At 37.2% G+C, this 14,991-nt stretch overlaps 3 protein-coding genes across 3 annotated transcripts in view; 2 read left to right on the top strand and 1 right to left on the bottom strand.

Moving 5' to 3' along the window:
- LOC116001975 (serine/threonine-protein phosphatase 4 regulatory subunit 3) overlaps positions 1–3,249 on the top strand; it is a 15,112-nt gene extending 11,863 nt beyond the window's left edge. The window contains exons 17-24 of the mRNA XM_031241963.1: positions 285–380; positions 758–951; positions 1,044–1,158; positions 1,331–1,462; positions 1,572–1,682; positions 1,759–1,868; positions 1,942–2,052; positions 2,118–3,249. Of these exons, the coding sequence (XP_031097823.1) occupies positions 285–380; positions 758–951; positions 1,044–1,158; positions 1,331–1,462; positions 1,572–1,682; positions 1,759–1,868; positions 1,942–2,052; positions 2,118–2,634 (1,386 nt within the window). The 3' untranslated portion in view covers positions 2,635–3,249. The remainder of the gene's footprint in view (positions 1–284; positions 381–757; positions 952–1,043; positions 1,159–1,330; positions 1,463–1,571; positions 1,683–1,758; positions 1,869–1,941; positions 2,053–2,117) is intronic.
- Positions 3,250–3,753: 504 nt separating this feature from the next.
- LOC116000944 (outer envelope pore protein 16-2, chloroplastic-like) lies at positions 3,754–7,288 on the top strand. The gene is made up of 7 exons (XM_031240819.1): positions 3,754–4,154; positions 4,275–4,326; positions 4,473–4,550; positions 5,618–5,649; positions 6,124–6,157; positions 6,515–6,582; positions 7,029–7,288. The coding sequence occupies exons 1-7, from the start codon at positions 4,026–4,028 to the stop codon at positions 7,170–7,172; spliced, it is 537 nt and encodes a 178-aa protein (XP_031096679.1). The 5' UTR covers positions 3,754–4,025; the 3' UTR covers positions 7,173–7,288.
- Positions 7,289–7,363: 75 nt separating this feature from the next.
- The window catches only part of LOC116000943 (PH-interacting protein), a 13,399-nt gene continuing 5,771 nt past the window's right edge, over positions 7,364–14,991 (bottom strand). The window contains exons 9-25 of the mRNA XM_031240818.1: positions 14,764–14,858; positions 14,582–14,679; positions 14,373–14,476; positions 14,217–14,294; positions 14,051–14,129; positions 13,752–13,920; positions 13,286–13,356; positions 12,972–13,052; positions 12,675–12,745; positions 12,313–12,409; positions 12,170–12,229; positions 11,455–11,509; positions 10,970–11,364; positions 9,005–10,891; positions 8,330–8,905; positions 8,169–8,227; positions 7,364–7,893 (exon numbers count right to left, since the gene is read on the bottom strand). Coding sequence (XP_031096678.1) covers positions 7,698–7,893; positions 8,169–8,227; positions 8,330–8,905; positions 9,005–10,891; positions 10,970–11,364; positions 11,455–11,509; positions 12,170–12,229; positions 12,313–12,409; positions 12,675–12,745; positions 12,972–13,052; positions 13,286–13,356; positions 13,752–13,920; positions 14,051–14,129; positions 14,217–14,294; positions 14,373–14,476; positions 14,582–14,679; positions 14,764–14,858 — 4,171 coding nt within the window. The 3' untranslated portion in view covers positions 7,364–7,697. The remainder of the gene's footprint in view (positions 7,894–8,168; positions 8,228–8,329; positions 8,906–9,004; positions 10,892–10,969; positions 11,365–11,454; positions 11,510–12,169; positions 12,230–12,312; positions 12,410–12,674; positions 12,746–12,971; positions 13,053–13,285; positions 13,357–13,751; positions 13,921–14,050; positions 14,130–14,216; positions 14,295–14,372; positions 14,477–14,581; positions 14,680–14,763; positions 14,859–14,991) is intronic.

Below are 14,991 nucleotides of genomic sequence, written 5' to 3'. Positions count from 1 at the left end.
TTTTTTTTTTTTTTTTTTTTTTTTTTTTTTTTTTTTTTTTTTTTTTTTTTTTTTTTTTTTTTTTTTTTTTTTTTTTTTGGGTCCATACATATTAGTTTGTGACTTTGTGGAGAGGTGTACTTGACCCGGGTCTTCTTGTTTTTATATGTATAATTGATCTTTCATTCTCTTTTTCTTAGTCTGAGTCTGCTCGCCTTGAAAGGCCAAGTGATACCATTCTTGTTGTTTTAGTGTTTTCTTTCTTGGTTTGGAGTGGTGGGCTATAATTTGTTCTTTATTTTCAGGTAAAGGGCATGTTGACAGATTTTGGAGATGATATGCACTGCCAGTTCCTTGAAATTCTTCGCAGTCTTTTGGATTCATATAATTCGGGGACGCAGGTGCTTCAATGATACAACTGTTGTATCTTCAAATATTTTCAATTTAAATTTCTTTGTTTAACTTCATTGATTTATAGTTGTTTTTCCTATATTGGAATTTAATTTCTTCTCCTCTGGCATTTATTGGTATCGATTAGCTTTCCTTAGTTCTTATCCAACCCACAACAATTTCCTCTAGAATTTTATTTCAATTACTCCTAAATTGGGTGGCTAGAGTGAGGAAAAGGACTGATATAACTTCTTGCTTTTTTCTTTTCGTCATCTTGCGGGTGTCCATCATATTACTTAACCAGTGGGAAATTGTACATTGTATGGTGTTATTCTGGTATTGCCTTTTATGTATAACTGAATTAATGTGCACATTTAATTTCTTGCAGAGAGATAATATTGTTGAAATTTTCTATGAGAAGCACCTGGGCCAACTAATTGATGCTATAACATCTTCTTGTCCTCCAAACACCACATATCAAAGCAAAGGAACTGAGAAGCAGAGCAGTGTAAAGCCCGAGATACTACTCAACATTTGTGATCTTCTCTGCTTCTGTGTCATGCACCATCCTTATAGAATAAAGTATAATGTTCTTGTCTCAATATGATTCTCCACATGGAAGTGCTTGTTTACATCTTGTTTATTCATTTTTGCGTTTCTGTTTTGTGTTGCAGGTGCAACTTTCTTCTTAACAATGTGATAGACAAAGTTTTGTTTCTGACGCAAAGAAGAGAAAAATATCTCGTAGTTTCTGCTGTTAGATTTATGAGGACTCTCATTTCTCGTAATGTAAGTTGACGAAGCCAATCTCACTACATGACTAAACAAAATATTGACATTGTTATACTTACATTTGTGTGCACCATTGACAGTACTTGCGTTGTTATATGATAATTATCTCAATGTTCAAAAACCATGTTAATCTGTTATAGTTAGCTAATTCAAAATATTAATGATGCAGGATGAGCATTTAATGAATCATATAGTGAAGAACAATCTTTTGAAGCCGATTGTTGATGCTTTTGTTGCCAATGGCAATCGGTATAATCTTTTGAATTCTGCTGTTCTGGAACTTTTCGAGTATATCCGTAAGGTACTAATCCCTTCGTTTCACCTATGCCAGATTGGATAGTGTAATGATGTGGTTGTCAGTGTTTTCCTCTTTTCCCTTCCATTCTCACATGACATTTCTCTTTGTGCAGCCAGAAACCTTGAAAGTATTACTTAAATATTTGGTAGATACATTTTGGGATCAGCTAGTCAGATTTGAGAACTTTTCATCCATTCAATCGTTAAAAATTAAATATGACCAGGTATTGGCTTGTCAATTAAGTAACTCTCAGATTGTTTTCCTATCACGTGTACTTATCTATCAATTGGTTCCTTCAGGTTCATGATACCTCAGGAGCAAGAACTGTTGCTAACCCGGTTGACACCAGGAAAAGGGTTGATGAGCGTGCTTTGGAAAAGGAAGAGGAAGACTATTTCAACGAGGATAGGTAGGCTTCTCTTTGTATTTTGTGTATTACTCCTTTTAAGTGTAAAGTCCACTGAATTTGAAATTGTTCTCAGCGATGATGAAGATTCCACGTCAGTATCTGTGTCAAATGCTAATAGAGTTCAATCTCGGGATTCTCGGCGAGTCGTGGCTAATGGTTCTGCTCCAAGCTATCCAGCAGTTAGGTATGTTGCTTTCATTCAAATGTACGTGTATAGACATGGTCTTTTGATTCCATCTGTTATTGAAGGTCTGGGGGTCTTGTTGATTATGATGATGATGAGGATGACGAGGATTATAAACCGCCACCTAAGAAACAGTTGGATACTTGTGATGAAGATGGAGTAGAGTCATTCCCATTGAAACGCAAACTTTCCCAAAAGGAAGAGCCTAATCCAAAAAGGTTGCAGCGGGCTGCTAAGACGTCCTCGAAGTCACGTAACAGTGTCTTTGCTGCCTTGTGCTCGACCTTGAGCCAAGCCGTTTTGCCGAGTAACAAAGCAGCAAATATTAATATTGCTCAGGACGACGATTCTTGCTCAGGAGAAGACTCCAAGGATTCAACCGAAGCTAGTCACGAGAAAGGTAACTTTTCTGACAGCAACGGAAGCGTGGAAACTGAAAACCATGTTGACAAGGAAGAGATTTCTTCTCCTAAAAACTTTTCGGAAGGCTTAACCAACTCTCCGGATAATAGGCAGTGGGGAGATGACGGTCCATTGATACAACAAAACTCATCTCCCGAAATGGCTGTAAACGGATCATGACCTGCGCCCAAGAACCACCACACGTGCCTGCCCCCGGTGGAGAGAATTCGTTACTTTGAGCACATGGTTGCCCGCAAACCAGCAGTTGGTTGCAAAATGGAACAAGGGAAAAACTGCTGTGATGCATGCCGTCGTGTACTGAAAGAGGATGATGATAATGTACAGTGCCGTTGCAAGCATGGGGAGAGATCTCCATGATGCTCTTTAAGCTTGAGTAAAATTATTTACGCTTGCGAAAAACATTCCAATAGCCATAGTTTTTGCCATTTAATGGAATCTCATATTTGCTCCTCTCCATTTTGCTTCCTTCAGTTCAGTTTCTTCTTCTTCTTCTTCTTCTTCTTCTATGTGAATCTCTTAAGTGACTGACTCTCTCTCTTCTTATTGGTGGCATGCAATATCTTCACCCTGCAAGCTTTTTATATTGAAATGAAATTTTGAAATTTGTGGGTGTAAACACTAAACACTAGGGGATGTCAGTGTTGTATGTCGTCCTTCAATGTTATGTAATGTAACTTTAAATAGAAAAGAATTGTACATTATGCTTTCTAGAAAACGCAGCCAATATTTTATTATCAATCATATTGGCTTTGAATGTGATTTAATAGTTGTCTAGCCCCCCACCATTATTATTTTTATTTTAAATATATGATATTTGTGGACATATGATATATTACATGTCTAATAATTATTAGATAATAATGATTTATCAATTGAAGTACTATTTTGTCCATATCATTATTGCATCACTTTCGCTGCTAAATAAAAAGGTAATAACTTGATTAGTTAAGGTTATAAGATAAAATTTCGTTATGCTTTTATAAGAATGAAATGCCACGTCAGCTTTGAAAAATCCTTAATCCTATCTATCCGCACAATATTTTTTTTTTTAAATAATATTAAATGTGACAATACTACAATAGTCAAATGAAACTAATTAGTTAAGGTTATAAGATAAAATTTATCTCCCGCACACCTTCAGATTGAGGATTTAAGCTGTTCAAAAAAAAAATTGTGGTATGTCTAACACCCGGTTGCACCATTATATGGAAGGGGTGGGTTCGAGCCTCATAGAGGCGCTGCTGTCTCTTTATGCCTGCTGTCTCTTTATGTAAGTTGAGAAAGTAGCTGAACATATATTACATTGTAAAAGAGTAGTTTCTTTTTTATATGTTGTTGGAAACTTGGAATTGCATTATATTGCATGCAGCGTTGCCACGTTCGCCTTCTCGATCCTCCACAATCGCCGCGAAGATCGCGGTGCAGTTACTACATGTATTCCGTACCCTTCACTTCTCTGCCGTTATACGGAGAGAAAGCGGAGTACGTGCGTTGCTTAGCAGGTTTGCATCGTAGAGAATTGAAGACGTTACAACAACAACAACAACAAAATGAGTTCTAATTTGGAGACTCCTCGATCGTTGCTGGATGAGATTCGGCACTTTGAACAGTGTGGATTCCTTGAGCTCGGCCATCCTCTCCTCAATCGTGTCGCTGAAGCTTTCCTCAAATCTGCTGGGGTATTATATATGCAGTTTAATAATAATAAATTATAATCATTTCTGTGCATTATGCAGTTTAATATTAAAGTTGCTAGCATATGTATTGGTTTGCTTAATAAATTCGTTGTTGCGTCACAGATTGGTGCGATTCAAGCGGTGGCACGCGAAGCCTGTTCTTCAGCTGTTCTAGGCAAGAATTTACGAATGCATTATAATTTTTCGTATTGATTTCTTTTTTTTTTCTTTGGAAAGTCAATGCTATTGTTATGCTGGATTGTTCTGGAATTTTTATAGTTTGAGAGTGTTGAACTAAATTTGTACGATTGTATGAATCAGGTGGATGCAAGAATACTAGCGCCGTCCCACCGGAGACTAGTGGTACCAAGAAGCGTCAGCGCTTCCCAGATCTTAAAGGTACGTTGTTCTTTCTGTGAAAATTTTCCTGGTCTAAATTTAATCAGCTTATAATTCTACCATAATTTATCCTTGATTTTGATGATGGTTCCAGATTTAGTCCTATTGCTATCAATTACATATCCATCTGTAAATTTTGAGGGTTGAAAGTTAATTTACTCTATCTTCTAGTAATTTCTTTCATTACCTATTTCATTTTTGACTCCATCCAAACTTTGGTCATCACATTTAGACAGTAAAAATTTAGGTGTGGAGTTGTATAAGGATAAACTGCAGTTAAATTATTAGTCTAGGACTAAATTTGAGAATGCTGTTATACTTGAGGACTAAATCTAGAATTAACTTTTGTTTGAGGATAGCATAGTTTTACAGTTGAGTAAGTGCAGTTGGTGACTTGGTGGAGTTGTTCCCCTGGCATCTTGAAGGACTTTGTCTCTGTTTTTTAAGGATTGCCTTACCTTCATCTTTTATTGGAGAAATTAGTTTTTACTTTTTTGCTTAATTTAGAATGTCAACTTGTAAGATTCCAGGCCACATTTGCACAGGTGATCTGTATAGAGGGAAATTTTGAATGCTTTCCTAGCTTGTGAATGAAGCCGGGCCTTTTTCACTAGCCAGGGAAGTATGGAAGATTTCCCAGGTTCTAACACTAGCACCTAGTGGCTAGAACTATATCTTTAGTCTTTTGACTCTTTTCTTGAACATATGCAATTCAAGGGAAATAGTGAGTTGAACTGGGAAGGTTGGTACCCATTAGGTATAACTAATCAAGGCCAAATACCGCATTTTAATTGTTCAAATGAAACATCAATCCACATCCTTTTTACTGTCTCCTTCATATTGCAGTTGAGTGTTTATTGAATAAACATGTGTTTATTGGCTAGTATTATATAGAATTTTTTTTCTTTTCTTTAAATATTCAATATGACAGACCATAGTTGATTTCATATGCCAATTGAAAGACCTTTCCTCTGTTCATCTAAACCAAGGAAAAAGTTGTCAGGAATATATAGCATTTAAACCCTGTCAGAAAGTCTCCTTATAATAGTGTTCTTATTATGGTGCAGGGCAGAATAACAGAAAGTCAGTTGAGGCATTGGTGAGCTGTTCACCTCTGCCTTTGTTCTCTTCATTTACTTGCTGGTATTGTCATTCTCCATTTTTTTTCATGCAGAGACAACCTTGGAAAAAATGAGTTTGTTATCTCCATTCTCAAAACCTAAGATATTGTCATGGTTAATTTTCATACAAATTGATGCTTTGGTCAGTTAATGGAGCCCTATACATTATCAAAGCTATGTATGCCTTGGTATATTGACTATAATTGATATATTTGACATGGCTCAAACAAAAATAGGCAGATTTTAAAATTTACCTATTTTCATCTAGGCATGTGAAATATATCTATTACAGTCAATATTGTTGTATGCCTTTGGGTCTAGTCATATATAGGTTTAAGAATGTGTGATATGGAAAATATATTTAATATAAAGAATTAAAGGTAATTTGTGTTTGATGCCTTGAAATGAGGTAGAGGTGAATTCTAATGTCTTGTTTTTGGGGGTATTTTCAGATAACGAACACTGGGAAGGAATCTATGCAATGGGGTAATTCAAGTTCTTTTTGTCTGTGCATGTGTTTGAAATACAACATTGATTTTGGTGATATGTTTTGTTAACAAATGGATACTTTTTCCTGATTTAATAGATGTTTTGCTTGAAACAAAATCTTAAAACATTTTATAAAGAAATGCAATATTCGTTGATGGAGCATTACTTATTGAACTTGTTACCCCCTTATTGTAAGGTGTAATGTAAGTACCTTTTCAAGCATGGCTTTTATTCATGTAATAATGAAAGGAGGTATAGGCGGAAGACATGTTAGCTAGTTATTATTGTTCCTAAAACCATAGAAAAAATGGCTATTGTGCTTGAGAAAAAAAATGATTTTGCATGTATGGGCAGGATTTGCTGCAGGAATGTATTCTGGTCTTACCTATGGGCTGAAGGAGGCTCGAGGGGTACATGATTGGGTAGGCTTTTTCTTACTTTATGTTGAATATATGAGAAAATTGTTATGATATTATCTCTCTCTCTCTCTCTCTCTCACACACACACACACACACATATATATATATACACTTAGGGGCTAACATATAGCTGTATCACCCAGGGCTAACTCTCTAAACATATCCATAAAATTAAAAAGCACATGCTATAAACTCTAGAGCCTCATAATTAATTGAAAAGAAATGTTCCAAAAGGCAAAAGATAAAAGGAGAGCTATCATCTAAACACTTTGAAGATCTTAAACTTTGTAACCAGGAAATTATATCAACCTAGCTAGAGTCACACAACTAAACACATGTACGCATGCTTATTATATCTTTGGTTTTGTGGTGTTCATAATAATATGGCCTGATAACCTACCATACGTACGTACTCAAGTCTCAAGAGGTATGTAATTGGTTGTTGGCAGAAAAACAGCGCGCTGGCTGGCGCAGTTACAGGAGCGGCATTGGCTCTGACCACAGATGATCATTCTCACGAGCAGGTTGTGCAATGTGCCATAACAGGTGCTGCAATCTCAACAGTAGCAAATCTCCTCACCGGCGTATTTTAGGCTATCCCCCATACACTCACTTGTTTGCTCTTCATTTGTCAGAGCATTAAATAGACCAAGGAATTGTACTATGACCTTTTATATATGATGAGTAAGTATTACATATATGCATGGTAAACATTCTTCATTAATTTCGTAGAAATTGATATTTTCTACAATAATTGTGACGTGTTGTACTGAAACAAACAGAATGGAAGGAACAAACTTTGAATTAATTAATGACAAATTTCAATCCCCATACACTATACAAATGAATTGCTGGACAATTTTTCCAGCGCCATGATACTACTTTCCGCTAAGCCTTTCTTTGTCATATGTGTCCAGTATCCTCTGATCAAAAGCTACTACTTCTCTTAAACGTTGGTTAAAGGCTTAAAGCTGGCTGCTAAAAACCTAGTAAAAGAAAGATCTTTTTTTTTTTTGTTTTGTTTCTTTCCCTACCATTTCCTGTAAAGTTTTATGGACATCTTTGCTTAGATCAATGCAGTATAAGCTTTCTACAAAATTGTATCAAGGGCGGGGCAGCTACAAAGATGAAAGGGTTTTAGTAAGGAAGCTGGACAATTGTTTGATTTTTTTTGAAAGTTCAGCGCTTCTTCCAAAGTAAGATTCAGCATTTAACAGCATCACGTCTATGTCGTGCTTCACTGCATCCAACCGTCTATAGTAGTTGTTCTTCAGTCTGGCATGGATGATTTCAAGAGACAAGGGCACAGGGAACCTATAAATTGAAACAAAAGCGGAAAATTTCCCCAGTGAATCAGGACTACCGTATTGTGTTTGACTAAATACATGCAGCAAAGCTATGCATTGCTTATGAACACAATAATGTCTTGTCTTATGAATATATATAAATATAAGCAGAAACAGTTGAATGAAGTAACCGTGATTAGGTTGAGAAAGTAGCTATGAACAGATACTACATTGTAACAGAGTCAGTAGTACTCAAAAAAAAAAAAAAAAAAAAAGTAACCGTGATTAGAAGAGCGAGCGCACCTGTTGATGAATTGTGACCTCTGTGAAACTTGTCTCATTTTTTGTACCCCATAATTATCCTGACATATAATTAAGATTGTGAGGATACATTTTCAATGAAACATACATATTCTGCTGCCTGCAATGACCATAGCAAATAGATAACAGCCCATAGTGGATACCTTAGCTTTGTTTCCAGATTGCTCCAGCTTGTCCATGGCATGCAGCAGCCTGGCTCGGATATTCTCATCAATCTGAGGCTGCTTCCATTGAGTATCAGAGTCAAACAGTTCCCAAGGACTATGTCGATGTTGTTCTGATGGATCACCCTTCTTGTATCTGACAATGTACCTTTCCCAAGGACTATCTGGATATTCCGCAGATTTAGCTTGCACACCAATAATTCGACCTTCCCACCAATCCCCATCTTCTTCACCCTCGTTTTTCCACCAGACACGGCATTTATCCCTGGTAGTCCAGTTCCTCTCCATAGCCACATCATATTTAGTTCTCTCAACAAGGAAATCGGGAAAACCGGTTACTTCGGGCAGTGTCAGCTGAAATGTTTTACCTGACACTGCAGATGAAGGATCTATAAATTTAAGTGTCATTTTAGAGCAACTCTCTCCTGAACCTGGACGGGAAGTATACTCAAGTGCTTCAACCCTGCAAAATTCAACTGCACTTATATTCCCCCTGATTGCTTCCCAAGGGCGTCTACCCCTTAAGTCACATTCACTTATGTACTCCTCATGGCCCTGAAGAAAAAAAATAGTCATGCCGTAAGGACAGTTAAGTGGGAATAGAACAGTAAAGAGTTCACAAAAACACAGCAAAAATGAAAAAGAAGTAGCTACCTGTCTCAAATACACAACTTCATCCCCTTGCTGAGGGATATAACGGTGCTCTTCCCTTGCTACTAACATCAACCATGAACTTTTTGCTGATTGATTTGACTTCCTTCTATCTGGAGGACTAGGCTCACGGATGTAAAAACTGCTTCTCCTTATTCTAGTAGATCTCACTCCAACAGCAACTTTCGAATTAGATCGTGATTCATCATTGGGGCTTTCATCGCCTCCTCTATTACCTGAAGCCCTTTCCAAACCAGTTGATGGGGGTACTGTGTGATCACGGGGCTTCCTAAATCTAAGATTGCTGCCTGAGAGATTTATATCACCACTTGTTGGCCTCAGCCTGATAGATCTTGTTCTACGGACTGCTTCACCTATGTTACCATTTCCTTCAGCAGGAGTGAGGCTCTGACTGTTTGATGTACTGGTTTCCATGCTTCCACCACCAAGACATTCTACGTTACTTCTACCCCTGCCAAATCTTGATCTTCTATAGACAGCACTGAACATCCTATCCTCTGACTGCAACTGCTTTGAGTCCTGAACAGAAGATCCAGTAGCTCCACCAGCACTTTCTTGCTCCACCTGCTTTTCATCAAGCCCATTAGCCACACTTGGTCTCTCAAAGTTGTCATTACATGGTAGGTTGGAACTTAAAATCTTCGGAGTCTCTTGAGATGCATCATCTGCACCACAGCAGGGATTGAGCCTAGAAATCTCCAATTCAGATTTCTCATCTGTCTTACTACGACTATCAAGGTCAGCAGAGTTCTTTGATCTTATCCGCAACCTTGTCGGGATACCTGTAACTCTATCTTTGAGGGGAGGGTGATCACCAGTCCCATTAGCACAAGGAACAGAAGGCACATCTGGATTATCAGCCATTTTATGAGAGCATGTTGGCAATTCTTCGGAATTCTTGCACTCATCTACATACTTTTCAGCAGTTTCTGCACTCTCTGAATTTCCAAGCATACCAGTGTGAGGAGAAGGCTCAATGGAATGAATCATTCCATTATCCTCATGATTTTGGAATCCAGAACTAGGATGAATTCTTTCACACTCGTTTTCCATTGTGGAATCCTCATCAATGACATTTTCTGTCTGAACATGTCCACTGACGTTTAAGTTCACTCCAGCATGTGAGCCTGATTGTGGCAGATCTCCTGTCCTTGAATGTTTAGATGTACGAGATCTAACTCCTCCCCATCTCATGTTCCCACCTTTGCATCCATCAAGGAGATAGAAATGTTGTGACCGTAGTTGTCTCGTCTCACTTCTTTCTGTTCCATCATTATCTGTAAGCCCAGGCAAGTTATCCTGACACTTGTATTCAGGCGCACCATCAGCCTCGTGAAAAGCTGTTGATGATGGACCAGCTTGAGCAGACTCGCTTTCGTACTCCAATTTAGCACTTTGGGGTGGTGCAGCTCTATTTGAATCACGATTTGGCAACTTGAGAACCAATCTTTTCCTGTTTCCATAATTCAAATGAGATTTAGGATCTTGGAAAAGCATACCCATATCCTCAGATTGATCCAGACATACTTCTTTCCCCTTTGAATGCCCATGATGTTCATCATGCAAGGATACATCTGATTCCTCACTTTCAGTGTATGAGTCCTGAACAGTAGATTTACTTTCTGATGAATCACCTTCAGAGCAATCTTCATCTTCTCCATCTGCAGATGCTCCTGTAATTCGGGAAAACAAGTGAAGAGCATTGCGTGCAGCAGCTCTCCTTGGTCTAGAAGATTTTGAAGACTTCTTCTTTGAAGTTTTCCGACCATTTCTTGATTTCCTACCATGGTTGTTTCTAAGTGAACTGCCCTCATACTCATCCAAGTTCTTCCTCTTCACACGCCTTCCAAATGATGACATGATCTCGACCTGAATTGAGGAAACTGAATTAATTTCCACACCTGGGTAAAAAGTATACCACAATAAAATAAAAAGAAATGAACTTACTTCCCCTTTCTGTTTTTTTCGTTTTGATCTACGACGGCTATCTCGCTGAGTGTCGTCATCACTGTCTCCCCCACTGCTTGCTGGATCACCTGGAGCGTTGGAACTAAAACTTCCTTGCTCCCCTCCAGAAGTATCCTCAGTAACATGATACTCCGAATCTGTATCCTCACTTAGATTCTCAATTGCAGGTTCCCAGTCCATTGCATCAATAATCCCAGGGAGGGGTTCAATCAACATTTCTAAGTCTGCAATGGGAAGCATTGGGTAATCTTGGTCCAGGGTGACATCAGGACCAACTGCAAATCTGATAGATGATGGGCGCCACTCTATACCCAAAGCTCCTAACCGCCTCTTTTGGTACATGCTCTGATAAGGCTCAGGATATGGAATCATGACTGTCATTATTTGACTAGTGAGTATACTATTTAAAAAGGAGAAGAAAACAGACAATATTAACATTCAAAAAATAGCAGAATGAAAAGAACCTGAATCACAGAGGAGATCTTGCATGTTCCTCCGGTATGGAGCAAGTTGAGTTTCCTAAACCAGTAAAAAATTGCAAATTCATTTTTTTTAAATTAATAACCCCAAGAAAGCACGCACACATATCATACAACAGCAAATTCAACACCAGAGCCTGGACTCTTTTTTTTTTTTTCTATCTTTTTATTCAAATGTTAATTGCAAAAGCATTTTCTCATTTCACTTTGTTACATAATGGCTTTTGATTTACAAATTTACAACTCCATAATATGAAATAGTATATAGGCTGAGTATTGTAACAATTTTTAATTATTTTAGGTCACAAATATTACTTAAATTTACAACTCCATAATATGAAATAGTATATAGGCTGAGTATTGTAACAATTTTTAATTATTTTAGGTCACAAATATTACTTGGTTATTTGTCTATCATTTTATAGACAACTAACAGAATTTGAGAGCAAATTCTAAATATACAATTGACTCATTCTGGTTAGTTATTTGCTATTATATTTTCATTTGTTGACACTTTTTGAGGTATAAATATTAGTTTATCACCCAGTCTTCCTATCCAACAAAGAAAAAAGAATAATTTATTACAATAATCCAATATGATAGAAATTTTAAGTGAGTATATTGACTTTGTGTAATTGAGATACATTTACAGCTCATTATGCAAAGGGATGAGCAGAGAATAATGGAAACAGAAACCTACCTGATCAAGGACATTACCATTTGTATCTTGAATAAGAGGGCGATAGTCTCCAAGGAAGAACTGTTAAGACATTGTTTTAGGCATTCATTAATCAAACCAATAACTGAGTCTACAGTTAAAGAATTTATGGAACTCAAATAAACCTGGTCATATTTAGCATCTTTCTGGGATTCTCCTTCTCCCGTGTTTAAAATATATAATTGACCAACATCATCAGAAAGTATAATCGATGTTCCATCTCTGGAAGAAAAGACAAGATTTTGGCATCAAAACTAATGGTGTACATGTAGCTAATTACTTATGTTCCATTTTCTAACTGTCTCAGAATTTGAAAATGAAATGAGATGAATAATGTCCCACTCCTCTCATCCAAATTCCAAGAATTAAAAATAAAATAAAAGACAAATCCAGGTAAAAGAATACCATCTGTCCCCAAATCTTTCAAACACAAGGTAACATGTCCCAAGATACATGAGAATGCTAATATGTTAAAGTATCAACTTACGGGGAAAACTTTCCATCAACCAGCTTGAATCTTCCAATTTCATAGGTTCGAATAGGTGCACCTTCCCAGATCTGCAATTTTTTGAGGATTTGGTTGAAAAGGGAATAGGCCAAAAATGTTAATCAAGATGTATGGAACTAGAATTTGAATTCATAAATGTGAGAATATTAATAAATGTCAGCCCCTGGTTCTGTAGCAATATGATCACACATCCTAGTTATGTCAGGGATTCAAGCCCTGAAACAATTTACCCATAAAAATGATAAATAGAACTAGAAATCAAGAGAGTAAACTCACATCCCATACAATTGTTTTCCCATCATATCCAGCACTCATTGCAATTCGAGGATTAAAAGGATGAACATCCAGGACATAGGTCTGCAACAGTCAAAAAGTGACATGATCAGACAGTCTGTATTTAATAGGAAAATGACGGGTGGCACCTGCCCTTCATAATAGTCATCTAATATAAACTCTATCATACAATAGACAGAACAAGTAGCATGCAAGAGAAGTATTAGTTGGCAATGTAAATGTAATCTGAAAATATTATGATTATAGGTTGTGCAAACATCCCACAACAAATTGTGTGCAAACTGTACAAAACTCACAGATGCAGTATGACCGGTCAAAGAGTGCACTAAACTTCCATCAACCGCATTCCAGACACATATTCTGCAATCTACAAAGTAAAAGAAAATCATTGTAAGTGAAGCTATGGGAGCAGCTAAAACATGACAAGCATATGGAAACAGCATAAAGCTTATCTATTTACAAATCAGATGAAAGGGAAGGGCATGTAAGAATATCATGTGGAACCAACAGCCAAAAACAAGCTTCTTGGATAATGACAAACTACTGATCATATTGGTTAATCAATCAAGCAGGACTGCTGAAACAATACTGTCGATAAATAATGTTAGAATATCAGTTAGTCCCACTTAGGATATTTCGTAGTAGTATAGTTATAATATTTCTCCTAAATAATCAGCAAACTAAAAGTGCCACAGAATGCATGCGAGCAAAGGTTTGCAAAACCAAATATATATTTCAATTAGGAATATGCACGTGATATACCCATTATAGCAGCAAGAACAAAGCGGTTATCCAAGCTCCACGCTATCATATTAACCCCACGAGGAGTTGGAAGAATTCTTTGGCGTGGACCTCCTCGAGGAGGTTGAGGCGGCATTGGTGGTGGGGGGACTTTCAGATGATATGCTTTCTGCCAGCGTCCACTCTTTCCCTAAAACATGGAATATATACAACATTAAAACACACCACAAACTAGATAACACTAGATCCAATTACAAACAAAATTCTCAATGCCTTTTGAGAAAACTATTGAAAAGATTCCCATGCAAAGGAAAGCTCACATGTGATCGACGTGGTCTGGGTATCCATATAATTGCACTGCCATCACGAGAGCATGTGACAATGTTGTCATGAGTAAACCTAAAGAATTAAAATTAAAAATTACAGATCCCATGTATCACTCTGTTAATAGTACCAAAGAAAAATCTAGGCCAAAAGCACACGCACCATGAGTTTTTGAATTTTGGAATATTTTCTTCCTTTGAAGAATCAGAGAGAGAATATCTTGATGTCACAGCAGAGCCACTACAAAATCACAGCAGAATCAAATATTAACATGAATAGTATGAATGGGAATGTCAGAAAATATCCAAGCTAGCAAACCTGAACTGCACATAATTTACATCGTTCTCATGTCCTGCTAAAACATCTATCTCATAGTTAGGCTTTTCTAAGTCATCTGTATTGGATTTACAAGCATTCCAGACCTGCAAGTCACTACATCCAGTTAGGGCAGAATATGGCCATGTTCACAGAATGCAATGATGAGAAAGTGAGTAAATATACAATTCAATTCACAAAGGTTGATTTACCCGTGCAAGAAAGTCTGAACTGCCAGTAACAAAAAAGGTTCCACTAGCATTGAATGCACAGCAGAAGATCGAGTGACTTTGTACAAGAGTGCTTGGTCCTACAACCAAATAAGCAGATTCTTAAGTAAAATTCCTACTGAAATCAGTAGTTGGAAATAACTACCTAAAAAGCAACATCATACCAGCAACTGATTCTGGGGGTTTTGGTACATACACTCGTGGACTAAACTGGGAATGTCTAGCATCCCAAATTCGGCATGTTCCATCATCAGATGACCTGTAGTGCCAACAGTAGCATTAGCACATAAAAGATGTGCAGAGCAAGAGCTGAATCAGGCATGTAACACATTAAAGACTACACTGTAAATGCCCATTCACTACAGCTTAAATAAAAAAAAAAAAAAAAAAAA

This window comes from Ipomoea triloba, chromosome 13 (genome assembly GCF_003576645.1).
Source record: "Ipomoea triloba cultivar NCNSP0323 chromosome 13, ASM357664v1".
NCBI lineage: Eukaryota > Viridiplantae > Streptophyta > Magnoliopsida > Solanales > Convolvulaceae > Ipomoea > Ipomoea triloba.
The sequence above is the reverse complement of the archived record's forward strand: the minus strand, read 5'-3'. Positions and strand labels throughout refer to the sequence as shown.